We start from the raw sequence: 14,530 nt of genomic DNA on the forward strand, positions 1-14,530 counted from the left end.
TATTTCTTGCTGAGGTTTGCAGATCACAGTCATGTGTGGGGCTTGCAGGAGAGCAGAGCTGCACCACAGGGCAGGCAGAGTAGATTTCCACTCACACCAGTGATAAAGGAGAATGGGGATGGCCAGGCTGGGTCAGTTTATGCAGTCACAGCTGAGAGCTCCCAGAGCAGGGCACCAGGCTTGGACAGGTCCCTCACCCAGTACAGGCTGGTTGTGTCCCACCCAAACCCACTTTGAGGCAGCCAAGCTTTCCTTGAATGCTCCACTTCAGGGCACAGGAACAAGCTCCTGCCCTAGCAGGAGACTGCATCAGGAGATTCACCCCATGCACATAAACCCAGGCTTTGCTTTCTGTATGAAATCAGGTCTGCACCAGTACCTGAAGGCAGAAGAAAAGAGGGAAAAGAAAGAAAAGTCCTTTTCTAGTGCCCTGGCTCCACAGGCCAAGGAAGCTGGAGCAGGTCCTGCCCTCATCTCCACCAGGATGATGCTCCTGGCAGGTCAGAGGACACAAACTCAGCCACAGCTGTAGAAGGTCACAGAGCCTGGCTCCCACCTCCATGCACAGGGCTACAGCACACAAGAGACAGCACAGGGTAATTGCTAGTACTGAAGAACACCCAAACCCCAAACAGCTTCCAGCCACCTTAACAAGCTGTTAAGCCATGAGACAGCTTCACTTCACCAGCATTCAATCTGCAGGTAGTTGGATTGGTAGGAACATTGGTCATACTGGAGATAGCAAGTTATACTCAATAGGACAGTGAGTGACCCACCACCACTTTTAATGAAGAGCCAGGCTTTAAAGGTGTTAAGAACATTAAGCAGGGACCAGCTTACAGGAGTTTCATTTTAGTAAATGCAGGTTTTGTAGAGTCAGAGCTCTCTGGGCCCCTATTGGGTGTTTCTAGTGCAGAACATGACCCCTGTGAGAAGTGCAAAGTGCCTGAGCAGCAAGCAGGGATGAGCAGAGGCATCTGGAGCATCCCATCCTGGCAGAGGATGCACAGGAGAGCCCTGGGTCAGGTCTCCGCAGGCAATAAGGTCAGGAGAAGGCATCCAAGTCAACAGCAGGCAGTGGGGGTCTCCAGTAGGCAAAGTGGCTGTACTCTGGGCACACCAGAGCCATGCTCCTGCTCTGGCCCAGAGGAGGGAAGATGAGCTCCACCAGCTCCGACAGCCGCTCGTACCTAGGGGGGCAAGAGAGAAGTTGCACTGAGGTCACTGGGGCTTTGTTTTCTACCCCAGAAGATGCTTCTCAGGGCTAAAGCCAGGTTAACCCAAAGATGCCGAGGACCAGGCCCATTGCTTACGTTGACTTGTGGTTCTTTGCGAGCTCCTGGATCAGCTCTCCCTTGGGGTTGACTGTGAATATGCGGCTCTCTGGCAGGCCAACCTGCTTGTAAGCACAGACATCCTGCCCAAGGCAGGCCAGCGAGGCATGAGAGCTGCAGGAAGGCACCACTGCCCCAGCCCCAGCCCTCCCTTCTCCCCACGAGACCCACTCACGTTGGCTCTGTTCCCAAAAGCCGCATAGAAGGGCAGCTGGGTGGCAAACAGGTTCTGGATGTCCTTCAAGCAGGCGATCTTGAACACCTCTGGCTTCTTCTCAATCACCTGCCTGAAGCACAGAGCAGAGGTCAGTTGGCATCAGCTGCTCAGGACTGGGGGCAGCCAGGCTGCCCGGGGCCAGACAAGTGATGGGAAGGGCAAGAGAGGTTTTGTGCATGAGGAGCTTCCCAGGGAGGGCAGAAACAGTTCAAGGCAGTGACATCCCTCAGCATCAACCTGGGGTAAGGGGTGACATCCCCAGGGACATGGGATGCAGGGCTGGCAGGACAGGATGTGGTACCTGCGGAAGGCAGAGAAGAGGCTGCTGGGGGCGAGCAGGATGGGGCCCTTGGGGAGCGCACAGCCCTGCTCGTTGACCCATTTGAGGTAGCCTTTGGTGATGTGCGCCATGCCGATGGCTCGGGCTGAGCAGTACAGGAACTTGTAGCCATTCCTAGCGGGAGAGCAGGGAGCCCTCGGGCAGGGCAGCCTCCTGCGCCTCCGAACACGAGGAGGCCCAACCTGTTCAGCCCGACCCCGCTCTCCCCTTCAGCAGCGGGCGGCTTCAGGCACAGCGCGACCCTACAGGGACCCGGTCTGAGCCCGGTCCCCGCCGGCCTCACGGCTCGGCCCCACGGCTCCTGCCCATGGCGGGTCCCCACCCGCGGGCCCACAGTGCCTCCTAGCGGCCACTGCCGAGGGGACTCAGGCTGGGGTCCGCCGTGTGCGGGCGCAGCTCCTGCAGCCCTCGGAGGGTGCCCGCGCCCACGGCAGGGGTGGAACTGGAAGGGCTTTAAGGACCTTTCAACCCAAACCGCTCCATCTCCACCCAGCCTCTCCTTCACCATCCTCCCGCTTCTCCCTGGCTTCACCTGATCCAACACCTACAGGTGGATTTTATGGAAGAGCTTAGCAATCCCACGGTGAGTCCAGTCCTTTCCCAGATGTGGCAAAATGTGCCCGAGAGCATCTGACCTAGAAGGGAATGAGACCAGGTTAGGCTGATCCAAGCCGGTGGGGTACCCATCTCCACCAGGACAGGTCTCTGGTCCCTCCTGGCTGCACACACAACCCTTGCAAGGGCATGTTCCCTAACATCAGGAGCAGGGAGAAGAGCCCTTTACTTGGTGATGGTGCCATCGATGTCAGAGATCACCACCTTGTCGTCCCAGTTCCACAGGTAGATGGTGGCCTCACAGCGGCACGTGCCCTGGTACTGGGTTGTCACGCTGAACGCCACCTCGTTAGGGCCATCCTGCAGGTTCAGCCTTCCCTGGGGCGCAGGAGGAACAAAGCAGTACATCAGCACGGGTTCATGCCAGCCCAAGGCTTGTCATGGGCCAGACTGCCACCCAGACAGACCAGAGACCTTAAACCTCTGCAGGGTAGCCACCCACAGCAAAATACATGGGTGCCCTATAAAAACACAAGTCAGGAGTAGAGAAATCCCTGTCCGAGGGCTGTCTCACCCCACCACACAAGCACTGAAGGAGCAGTGGAGAACATACTATTTGCTCAGAGGACAGCCGCAGGGATTTCTTGTAGGTTGGCAGAGATTTCTGTTCAGGATCATCCATTGCTAATATGTCCCCGGGGCACAGGGGCTCTTCATCACAGGATGACCCCTCTTCCTGCCTATACAAAGGGAAGAGCATGGTGGCTTCACTCTGCAGACCACGGCTTTCCCTGTGAGCACCAGGAGAGATCTGAAGCATACCCAGGACAACCCACCCAGGAAGTAGCCATGGAGGAGCTTGGCTGGACCAGGGTCAGCCAGAGCCTTAACAGAGCTTTCTGCCCTCACACATGCTATAGACATGGGGATATCTGGTCATTTAGGAGGAGAAGAGACCAGCAGCATGCAGAGACTCCTAAAGGCAACTTGGGGTGGAGGCACTCACCTCTGCTGAGCAGAGACAGGCTGCAGCATCCTCACATTGGCTTTCCCTGGCCTCAGCTGCTCCTGCAGGCAGAGTGGTGTCATGAGCACCCCCGTGCCAAGCGCAGGAGCTGCCTTGCTTTACTGCCACTTGGAGCAGTGATACCAGGGAAGAGGTGGCAATGAATCCCCTTGACTTCATGAGGACACTGCTCCATGGAAGAGCCACAACCTGGTGCTGTGGCTGCACAGGGAGACCAGCACACACATATGGCGGGTGGGCTGCGGCATGAAGGGCACGTGGCACCATCACAAGGTCCATGCCACCACATTACCAGGCACTGTCCTGCTGACCAGCCATTAACAGACCCGAGGGGACAGCAGCAACCTTCACAAGCCACCTTGCCAACAGGTCTGGCTGCCCTGGTACCCAGCCTCAGGCCATGCCCAGGACCCTGCTGCGCTCCTCCCCTGGGACATGGGCACCACAGCCAGTGCTCAAACACACCTCTGATGAGAATTCTCTCCTCCTCCAGGAGAACCACCACCTGCTGCCTTTCCTGGGCATCTTTTCCTTCACCAGCTGGTCAACAGTGCTCTGTGAACAGGGGATGAAGGCAGCCCTCAGCCCAGGGAGGCTCAGCTGCCAACAGGCTAAGACCACCCTAAAAGTCACCTTGAGGCCCCTCTGAAGGGCAGACTTCAGGGTTTGCTGGACTCGAGGAATGCTCAGCTCTGCCTACAAAGCCCCACATGGGCAGCTTGGCTTCTTGCAGCCCCACTACAACAATTCAAGCCCTGCCGAAAAGCATGGCCAGTAAATGGATTGTGCCACTGACCTCAGGAATGTTCCTTTGGAAAGCCTGCAGGGACAGGACCATGGGAGCAGCCACTGCCCAGTTGTAATACCTGGAAGAAGCAAGAGGGGTGGAAACATCGCCACTCCTGGAGCAGGGGCTGTTTCCAGATCACCACCCTGCAGTGTGGCCAGAGGGTCCCTTGCCACAACTACTGTGATATAAGCACTGTGTGGGATGGAGTCCCACTCCTGCTGGAGTGTTTCTGTAGGGCTCGCACTGGTGGCGTCGGGATGAAGCAGCAGGAAACGAGAGGCACTCACTTCTTGTTGAGCAGTATCACCAGGTTCGGGTCATTGATGAGCCCCGGGTTCTCAGCAAACTGCTGGTAGGAGACCACACGCTCCATGAACTTCCCTGGCGGGACAGAGGCTGTGTCACACCACTGGTGCACAACATGGGGGCAGCAGGTCCCCCCTCTGCTCCCACCTACCGTGAGGGAGCTGCCTGCTGCCCCCCAGCCCTCCGCACAGGGACAGGGCGGCCGCGGGGCTCTCAGCAGGCACATGGAGGGGCAACTGGGCACAAACAGCGCTGCTGGGGGCTGCCACGGGCTTTGAACTGAGCTCTGGGTCACTGCAAGAGAGCAAAACAATGGCAGCACCGGCAATAGCTTTGGACACCCCTGCTGCAGGGGCACTGCTCAGGGTCTGAGCTCTGCCAGCACGGACAGCCCTCACCTCCTGGGGAGACAGCGAGCTGCCTGCTCCTCAGCCGGGCTGGAGGCTGATGGCTCCTCAAGGCACAGACAGAAAGGAGAGAGCTTAGCTGAAACTCCTTTCCAGCCACCTTACCATCTATCAAGGAAGCTAACAGCACATTTGTACATCATTTAAAGAGAGCCTCTCGTTTCTTATTGGAAAAGCTGCCTTAACAGCAACAGAAGTACCACAAGACACCTGCACTGACATGAGACCACTTGCCAAGAGGACACAAAGGACAGGGCAGACTCCTGCCTATGATCTGCTGTGACAACATGGAGGTGCTGTTTGAAGTTAGCACCATGCAAGACAATGCTTTGTGATCTCCCTCTTTGTCCAGTGAGGAATCCCAAGTGTCTCTTCTTCAGGGAGACAATTTCATTCTCAAATTATGCTGCCTGGAAGAGTGAGGTTGGTTAGAACAGGAAACCAGGATAAAATTCCTTAAATACACTGTCAAGGGAATCATCCTTTGCTCTGTGTGATTTTCCACCTGGCTTGGCAGGGTTGGGATGAAGACACAAGCCCAGCCAGGTGCTGCCGGGCACTTCAAGTTAAGGTATGGTCTACACTGCTGAGAAATCTTCCAAACATGCAAAAAGCAGAGGCATCCAAGCATGGACCTCAGGAAACAAGGCAAGAAACCTTCCTGGGGATCCACTGAAAGGAGGGGAGCTGAGGAATGTCTCCTCAAAACATAGGAGCTGGCAGCACAAGGAGAGGGCAAAGCACACACAGCACACCTTGAGTGCCCAATGCTGGGGAAGTTACACTGAGTGAAGACCTCAGCCCTCCATTCAGGTCAGGTCCACCCGCAGGCTCCCAGCAGCACCAGCCACCCCCTCACCACCCACCTTGTCTCCTCTGGCTTCCCAGATGGGGCTCAGGGCGCTCCAAGTTCACCTGCCCCACAGCAGCATCTGGCTGAACCTCGGGCACCACGCTCCTGCCTCCCGCCCGTGGGGGCAAGGGGGTGTCCAACAAGGTCTCTGCCCTCACAGCCCTGGGGACATCCTGCTCCTTGGGGAAGCTGTTCCCATGCCGTGGTGCAGGTGTTGGCTCCATAACAGACACAGCAGCGGAACAGGGTATGGCCTGAGGTCCTGCTGGGCACAGATCTGCTCCCAGACCTTCAGAGGTGGCAACAAGATGGGTTACCTCATCCTCTGGGGCCAGTGCCACAGAGATTGTGGTTTCTGCAGTAGCAATGCTCTTGGTGGACTTGGCTGGTTCAACTCGTTCGGATCTATTCACCTAAGGAAAGCAGAACAGGTTTGAGGACAGGAAGTTGCCCAACGCATCAGTGCTGCTTAGAGGACACCTCCAAGGCTGCCTGGCCACAGCCTCCTCCACTCTCTGCAGCCCTGCCACCAGCTGCTGGACAAGGGCGAGAGCAGGGACTCACCTGAGGGAGCCTTCCCCAGGTCCACTGCATGTGGGACTCAGTCCCCAGAGGGAAGCTCTCCTGGGGTCTGATCTCCAGCTCAGAATCGCTTCTAGGAGAGGGCGGATGGCTCATGGTGGGGCTGCAAGAAGAAAAGGCAATGTGAGACCTCATCTACTCTACAGCCCTATGCTTTCACTGCAAGGACATTGAGGGCCAAGAGCCCTGTAAGGCTGCTTTCCTACAGAGTCACTTCTGCCCTGAGGCTGTCACAAATGAGCAAGTCCTGTGGGTTGAACCCTAACGGGTTCAAACTGAAACAGGGGAGACTGAGATGAGCTCTTAGGCAGAAGCTCTTCCCTGTGAGGGTGCTGAGGCGCTGGCACAGGGTGCCCAGAGAAGCTGTGGCTGCCCCATCCCTGGCAGTGTTCAAGGGCAGGTTGGACACAGGGGCTTGGAGGAAGCTGCTCTAGTGGAAGGGGTCCCTGCCCGTGGCAGGGGTTGGAGCTGGAGGAGCTTTAAGGTCCCTTCCAACACAAACCAGGCTGTGACTCCATAAGCTGAGGCCTGAGGAAGCAGTGCTATGCAGGTCAGCAGCAAAGCCCTGTACACACAGGCCCCTTGTGTCTGTGACCATGGCCAGAAGTGTCACCTGGGGGCTCTCAGCTTTCTTCTAGCCACACCATATGGGACCCCCTCTCCTGCCGCTCCTAAGTCCCTTTTGGTGCCCTGCTGTCACCAAAGCCAAGGTGACTTGGCTCTGCTCATTACCTGTCCACAGAGGCCAGCTCCCCATCAGAGTAAGGGTGCATCTCCAGGGACTGCAGTGACATGGCTCCTTCTTCAGGGAGATCAGCAAAGGAGAAATACACTGAATCACTGCAAAGAGGGAAAGAAGTCCGTGATGCTGCTCACAGGCACCAGGTCTCTCCTGGAAAGCTGGCAACCCCCAACTTCCCATTTCCACTGGCTTTCTACTCCACAGGAGTCTGGTCCAACTTGGAAACACTTTCCTCGTGTTTCAGTTCTGCTGGGCACCAGCAAGTGATGATCACCTTGGGGCTGCCAGCTCACATGGCTCCTCCATGGACATCCCACTTCTGGTCTCCTCGCAGCCTTCTAACAGTGAGTCTGACCCTTCCTTCCTCCTGGGCTTTCTCCTGCGTCACCTCCTCTTGTGCAAGGTCACTTCAGTGCTGGTGTCCTCCGGTCCATGAGCATCCTCCTCCAGGCTCTGCTCCATGGGGATGGGTGACGTGCAGAGGTGGGAAGGGATGCTGCCCTGCAGCAGGGATGGGAGAGCCCAACAGCACCAGCACCCTGCTTCCCAGCCTGGCCGCTCACGGCTCTTGCCTACGCAAGATGTTCCACCAGCACAACCAACATCATGGTTGGACCTGGTGACCTTAAAGGCCTTTTCCAACCTAGATAATTCTATGGAGCTCTCAATTTGGGGGTGGGTTTGTGGCTAGACCTGAAAGGAAACGTTCTGTATGTACAACTGGGAGGGGGGGACGGGGATGGCACCATGGGTGACACACAAAACACCCAAGCCACAAACAACTTGGGGTATCCAGCCACGTGCTGAAGACATCTTTAACATGGGCAAGGAGAGGCAGGCAGGAGATGGCACCACAGGACCAGAATTACAAAGACTGCAGCTGGGATTCAGCTCTAGAGCCCTCTCCCTGCTCTCAAACCCAGCCCAAGCCAGCAGCGACCACAAGTCCACATGGGAGGGAGCTGCCAAGAGCTCTGGAAGCCACAGCCAGTCTCATCCTGCTTCCCAGTGGAGTGGGCAGCCTGCCACAGCCTCTGGCTTCCTCCCATCCCTGTCACAAGATCCTCAAGAGGCCAAGATCCGAGGTGTCTGCCTGGCTGGCCAGCAGCCATGCCCATTGATGGAGACCAGACTAAGATTCAGATACTCAGGCCCTCAGGGTGCTCCACTGTTCAGATCCACCACACTGCCTGCAATGTCCTTTGCGTAGGAACCTGTCTGGACACACAGAGCATCAGCGGGATAATGCAGTTACCCTAGGGAAGAGGAGCAATCCAAAGCTGCTCCTTCCACCTCAACCCTACACTTCCAGGTGGTCACAGCAGGACACAGACCAGCAGCAGCTCTTCATCACCAACCTCACTCTCCTCTGACTCCTGGACAAAGAAAGCCTCTCCATTGTCACCCAGCTTCATGTGCAGGTCTACAGGCTCCCCATTGATTTCAATGTCGACCTAGCAAGGGACAGAAGAAGCCTGTCTGTCACCCATCAGTGAGCAGGAAGGCATTTCCCAAGTGAGCAGATGGGTTGGGATTGCTGATGGGGCTGACAGCCAGCCAGGCTCCCCTCCAAACACTGGCAAGCCCCGCTTTGAGCAGGGCTCCCATTCCCCTCAAACACATAACCCACATAACCCCCGGGTTATGGGAGATACTGGGTGAGCAGAAGCCCAGTCCCGGGGCAGACACCACTCACCACCTTCTCCCTGGAGCGCAGCACGCCCAGCTTCCCAAAGCGCACGTGGAATGGGGAGCACTGGAAGGAGTTATCGGGCTGCCTCACCACCACCACGTCGATGCAGCCCGTCAGCGTGGCGGGGTTCAGGCCCCGGTACAGCTCCTTCACCGTGACAAAGACAGTCTCAGCAAGCTGCCCCACGTAGTTCATGGTTTGAGACTGCAACGAGAGACAGGGACAGACTCAGGTGGGGAAGAGGGCTCCAGCAGCTAAATGCAAGGTGAGGACATGAGGAGAAGTCATCTCATAGCTGCAGACTCAGCCACACCATGGGGACAGGCAAGTTTCCCTAGGGAAACTGAGGCACACACGTGAAGGGCCTTGCAGAAGATCAGCCAAAGGCTGTGAGCACAGGAAATGGGGGAGAAGCCAGAGCACAAGTTATTGCCTCCAGCTTGGAGGAGAGATGCCATTAGCTCAGCACTTGGGATCAGCAGGACAACAGTCTTGGTGTCAGCACATCACACCAGGGGCTGGGAACCACGCAGCTTCCCGAGCTCCACAGCCCACCTTGCCTCAAGGAGAGGATGAGGACACAGGATGAGCACTTCAGAAAGACCATGGGTGAGCCAAAGGAAGCCTCTTGTGCCAGCAGCGTGGTCAGCCGACGGCAGAGTGTCCCGGGGGCTCTCAGCACAGCCCCTGGTGCACACCCAACCCAAGGGGTGGCTGGTGAGAGCTGGTTCCTTACCCAGAGGGATGAGGACAACCCCTGTGCAGGCACCCGGCTTCTCTGGCCCGTTTTGCACAAGCTCAGCCTCGTCCTGTTCCCAGCCATCCCTCCTGGAACGTGGTCTGCATGTCCCTGCCCCACGCTCTGGCCCCCCCACCTCTCCCTGACAGCCAGGAACAGCCCAAAGCCCAGAGGCTCCCTAGGGCAGGATGCAGGGAAGTGCGAGGCTGTTCCCGAAGCTTCAGCAGCTCTGCTGTGAGCGGGGCCACTCACCAACCTGCTGAGCCCAGCTTTCCCGGGACAAGGCAGCATTCCAGCTGCAGGGCCTGGAGCACACAGCACAGAGCTCCTCGCTGCAGGGAGAGAGGGAACAGTCGGGCTGGCCCCAGTGCCCCAGGGCAGCGCTGGTGGGCTCCCAACTGGGACAGACCCAGACCTGGAAAGTGCATAGGGAGCATCCTGGGCAGATAAAGCCACACAGCCTGTGCTGCTTGCGTGTGGGCTTGGGAAGAGCCCTCAGGAACAGCCCTATGCTCAGCAGCACCTTCATGGTGATGTGGAGTGTTTCTCAGCAGCGCACACAGCCTCATGAGAGGGCTTCATCCCCTCTGCAGGGCCAGCATTCCCACAGGAACTTCACATCCCATGGCCTCAGTGAGCAGCAGCCCCATCCCCAAACCTCTGTCTGCACACTGCTGAGTTGTGCTCAAGGGACAGGATGGCTCTGGTACAGCTTTTGGCTTGTTAAGTCCCTGTGGGCTTCACCCAGGACAGCTGGAGAAACGGAGAGAAAAGGCTCAGACTCCTCCCTGCAGCCCCCAGCCCCACCATGGATGGAGCAGGTCCATCAGGGGCACAAAGAACAAGTTACTGTGAAAGGACATCAATAGGTGGACAGGGTAGCAGAAAAGGTTTTCAGGCCACCCCGAGGACACCAACCCACGGTCAACAAATAAACCCTGCAGAGGAACGGGGCATCCCCACCCTCAACCCCAGGGTGATCCCAGCCCTCCACCACGCAGCTCTCACAGAGGGCAAAGGGAGAAAACCTTCCCTGTGCAGGCAACACAGTTCCCACCCAGCGCAGCTAACCCCCCTCCCGGAACAAGCCAGGTACTTCCCCAGCACCAGCGAGCCGGCCCCCCCGCAGCAGCGCACCCTTCCCTGTGCTTCCAACTGACCGGGACCTTCCCGTTACCTGCCCGGCTCCTGAACCTCAGCATCCGCTGCACCGCGGGGCTGCTCCCTGCCAGCAGCACCCACCCCGCTCCGCTCCGCTCCTCCTCCCGTACCTGCCGCTTCCTTCCTCTCACCTGAGCCAGGGGCGGGCTCCCAAGGCACGGAGCGCGGCCCTGGGCAGCAGCCGGGCTCGCTCCAGGCAGCGCTTATGTCCCGTTGCCCGCTCGTTTGCTCCCTGCGGAGCCGCAGCTGCTGGCAGTGATGGAGCCCCTTCCTCCCCCCCCAGCCCAGCATCCCGCTGCCTGACCCACCGGGCCGGAATTCCTAAACGCAGTCCTTCCCTTTTCCAGACCAGATCTCCCAGAGCTTAACCCCTCAGGGCACAAACTACACAAAGCACGGGCTCTTGGGACTGAGCCCTCTGGAAAACGTGCTGGAACAGGCTGAGCACACGGCTCTGGGAAAGCTCTGCCCTCGGAGGGAAGAAGAGCTCATCTCAATCTCCCCTCTGGCAGGTTAAAGCCATTCCCCCTTGTCCTGTCCCTACAGGCCCTTAGTCCAAAACCCCTCTCCCTCAGGTCTATAGGGATTGCTATCGTGTCATTAGGACCATGAAGGGTGGGTAGGGTGGTAGTTGCTGTGTTGCTCACTTAATTGGCCCTTGATGTAAGATTGGGTGCACCTTGGCCAGGCTCAGTCAGGGAGGAACACGAAGGGTGCTGCTAGGGAGGAACGAGGCTGCACCAAGGTTCTGGAGGCTCTAATTTTAGCTGCTGCTCAATAACGGCAGCCTTTGGGAGCGTGAATGTGGGTGAGTTGTCACTGCACAGCCTGAGGCCAGGAGCACACCAGGGCTCTGGGCTCTCTCACACCAGCCAGCCCCTGCCCTGAGCAAGCCGGGGAAGGCAGCCCTGGCTGGGACACAGGGAATGTCCGTGCCCTCCTGCAGAACCCCCCACCCACAACTGCTGCTGTGCCACAGGGAGCCTTGCTCTACCCTCTGCACCCACCCTGGGGCTCCACACACCTGCCCCCCCCCCCCCCCCCCGACCAGAGTGCTGCCTTATTCCAACATCGAGCCCTCCCTGTCCCACATTGCCCCAGGATGTCCTTCACCCAGCAGCCCCATATCACCTCCCCACCTCTATCATTGTGGCTTCCTGTCTTTTTGGGTGAGTTTTTATGCCCCTTCCACCCCTCCAGCCTTAGGAAAGCTTTGGGACACAAAGCAGCAGACAGCATCACTTTAGAGGCACCACAAAAGCAAAGCCCAGCAGGGAAGTCTTCAACAAGACATAAAGGGAGGGAGTGGGTGGCCAAGCCCCAGGGACTCCCCTGCTCTGCATTATCTCCAGTGGGATGAGAAGAGAAAGCAGGAGCTGAAAGAAAGGCAAAAGCAGAGGCTTCAAGTGAAGCTCTGCAGACCTCAGTGGGCCTGGCAGCAGTGGGGCAGCGATGCAGGGACAGCTGGGGGGCTCCAGTGAGAAACTGAGGCAGGAAGGGGGGGGTGTTTGTGCCCCCCAAACAGTGCATTGGCTCCCCCTGGACCAGGACTCTCCAGGAGGAGGGATGTGGCTGGTGTGGGCTCTGCCCTGACCCCAACCTGCTGTGAAGGGGTTTTGGAGTGCTCACAGCTGCTGGTCTGCGGGAGAGCTGGTGGTGCTTGGGGAAGGTAGGGTCTTCTGCTGGTGTGGGCACGGGGCTCTTCCACCCATCCCTCATGGAGCTGATGTTCCTCCGGGACAGCAGGGAAGTGCCAGAGCGTGGCTGCTTCGGACTGCTTTATCCCCTGAAGAGAAGGGACCAAACCACCCAGGCTGCTCACAGCCCATGGGTTGACGGCAGAAACACCAGAGCTCATCCCCAGGCAAGCCCCATTACCTCCCTGTGCCTCCCTGCCCTCAGCTGTGCCATACAGCTGAGGTTGCTGGCAGTGGCAGGCATGGAGATCCCCCTGTGCCCCTACAGCACCAAGCACGGCTGGGACATGAGGTCCAGGCCCTTGGGGACTTCCCAAAGGCTGTGACAAGGCAGCTAAGGCAGGCAGCCTGCTCCCAGCAGCTTCGTGTGCCCAAGAGCTCTGCCTTCAGTGGAGCTGGATGGGAAGCAGCTCTTGAGGGTGGCCAGGCATGGCCATGGTCCCCGAGGAGCATGGGCTGGCACCAGTGCTGCAGCCTGGAGCCCGACCACCTCCGGCTGTGCCACCTCAGATCTGTCCTTCGCTCTGTGATGCCACTGGAGCGGGTCTCACCCAGGGCACTGGTTTGCATCCTGCAGACCCCAGGGCTGGGACACAATGAACCCAACGGGTACAATTCCCAACCATCATCCCTCCACCATGCCCCTCCAGGGAATCCCAGCCACAGGCTGGGATGTGAAAGAGCTTCTCTGTTACCACAGCCCCTTCTCTCAGCAGAGACAAGCTCTTGCAGGAGCTGGCGAGGGCTGGCAGGGCAGCGGCTGCCATCTCTTTCGCTGGACCAACACAGAACTCCAGAGGCTTGTGAAAGGGGCGATTCAGCAAAACAGGAGAGGCAGAAACACGGAGCCAGCACAGCTGGATGGGGTGAAATTCCCACCCTGTGAAAGTCACAGGGAACAAGGCTCAGGTGGCCTGCTCCCTTGGGAATGGGGGCAATTCCTGCAGGTCCAGGTGCTCTGACTGGAGCCAGGAATACATCAGGAACAGTGGTGTTTTTTTCCTTTCCTATTCCCAGACAGGTCAGGTTAGGCCTGGCATGTGATGGAGTGGGTGGGAAAGCCACTTGCCTGGAGAGGAGAAAATGCCACCCTCAGTCACCCATCACAAGCACCAAAAAGCCACAGGTTGAAAACCATTTGTACTGGCTCACAGACATGCTCTGCTGATCTGGATCCCTGTTTCTGACCTGTTAGAAGTCCACATTTCCTCTGTGAACACTAATTTCTTTAAAAGAAAACCTGGAGAGCTGCAATTCCCAGGGCTTGCAATGAGATATAGCCATGCTCCAAACCCGGGAGAGCCAACAGGCCCGAGCACTGGGGCTGATGGAAAATGGAGTGTCTGAACTCACAGCGCTCGGAGGACCTGCAGCCTTTTTGTCCCTGCCGCTGCTGACCCGGGTGGGACCATGCTGCAAAGCCAATGGCTTTAGGTGAGCGACATCGTATTTACAGTGACGTAAAAGCCTGACCATCAGCTCTGGATGCAGGGAAAGCGGGATGACGTGCACAGCCGGGCAGCTGGAAAATCATCTCCCGTCCAAAGCTGGTGTCTCAAGACAGATGATGCTGCCAAGCCACGTTTCATTTAAAAGATATCTGGTCTCTGCTTGATCCCTGACCTGCTACAGTGGAAGGTTTGTGGTGGGAGGGACCTTAAAGCTCATCAGCTCCAACCCCTGCACGGGCAGGGACCCCTTCCACTAGAGCAGCTTGCTCCAAGCCCCTGTGTCCAACCTGCCCTTGAACACTGCCAGGGATGGGGCAGCCACAGCTTCTCTGGGCACCCTGTGCCAGCGCCTCAGCACCTGCACCCTGCCAGACCCGCTCCTCGCGTCCCGCTCGAGGCCCCGACGGACCTGGCAGGCCCCGCGCTCCCCGCGCCCGCCCGCGCCTCGCCCTCCCCGCGCTCCCGACACCCGCGCTCCCGACGCGCGCGCTCCCGCCCCGCCCCGGCTGACTGGCGCGCAGGCGCGCTGCCCGCCCCGCCTCAGTGGGGTGACGTCAGGCCCCGCCTTTCCCCGCCCGGCGATGGGTCCCGGCTGATGCCGGTGTGTGTCGCGCCCGCCCGCCCCCCTCCCGATGC

General features: G+C 58.3%; 1 protein-coding gene across 1 annotated transcript; it reads right to left on the bottom strand.

The window, feature by feature from the left end:
• Positions 1-768: 768 nt before the first annotated feature.
• On the bottom strand, positions 769-10,892 carry LPIN3 (lipin 3). The gene is given in 20 exon segments (XM_062610114.1): positions 769-1,190; positions 1,314-1,417; positions 1,510-1,621; positions 1,853-2,005; positions 2,440-2,526; positions 2,676-2,824; positions 3,060-3,186; positions 3,453-3,514; positions 3,939-4,028; positions 4,270-4,339; positions 4,551-4,644; positions 4,721-4,863; positions 4,968-5,023; positions 5,835-6,242; positions 6,394-6,514; positions 7,144-7,251; positions 7,428-7,654; positions 8,512-8,607; positions 8,850-9,050; positions 10,878-10,892. Coding segments are annotated over 19 exon segments (2,544 nt in total). The 5' UTR covers positions 9,042-9,050; positions 10,878-10,892; the 3' UTR covers positions 769-1,045.
• Positions 10,893-14,530: the final 3,638 nt, after the last annotated feature.

This window comes from Pezoporus occidentalis, unplaced genomic scaffold (genome assembly GCF_034315485.1).
Source record: "Pezoporus occidentalis ecotype Australia unplaced genomic scaffold, CSIRO_AGI_Poc_V1 ctg144, whole genome shotgun sequence".
Taxonomy (NCBI): domain Eukaryota; kingdom Metazoa; phylum Chordata; class Aves; order Psittaciformes; family Psittacidae; genus Pezoporus; species Pezoporus occidentalis.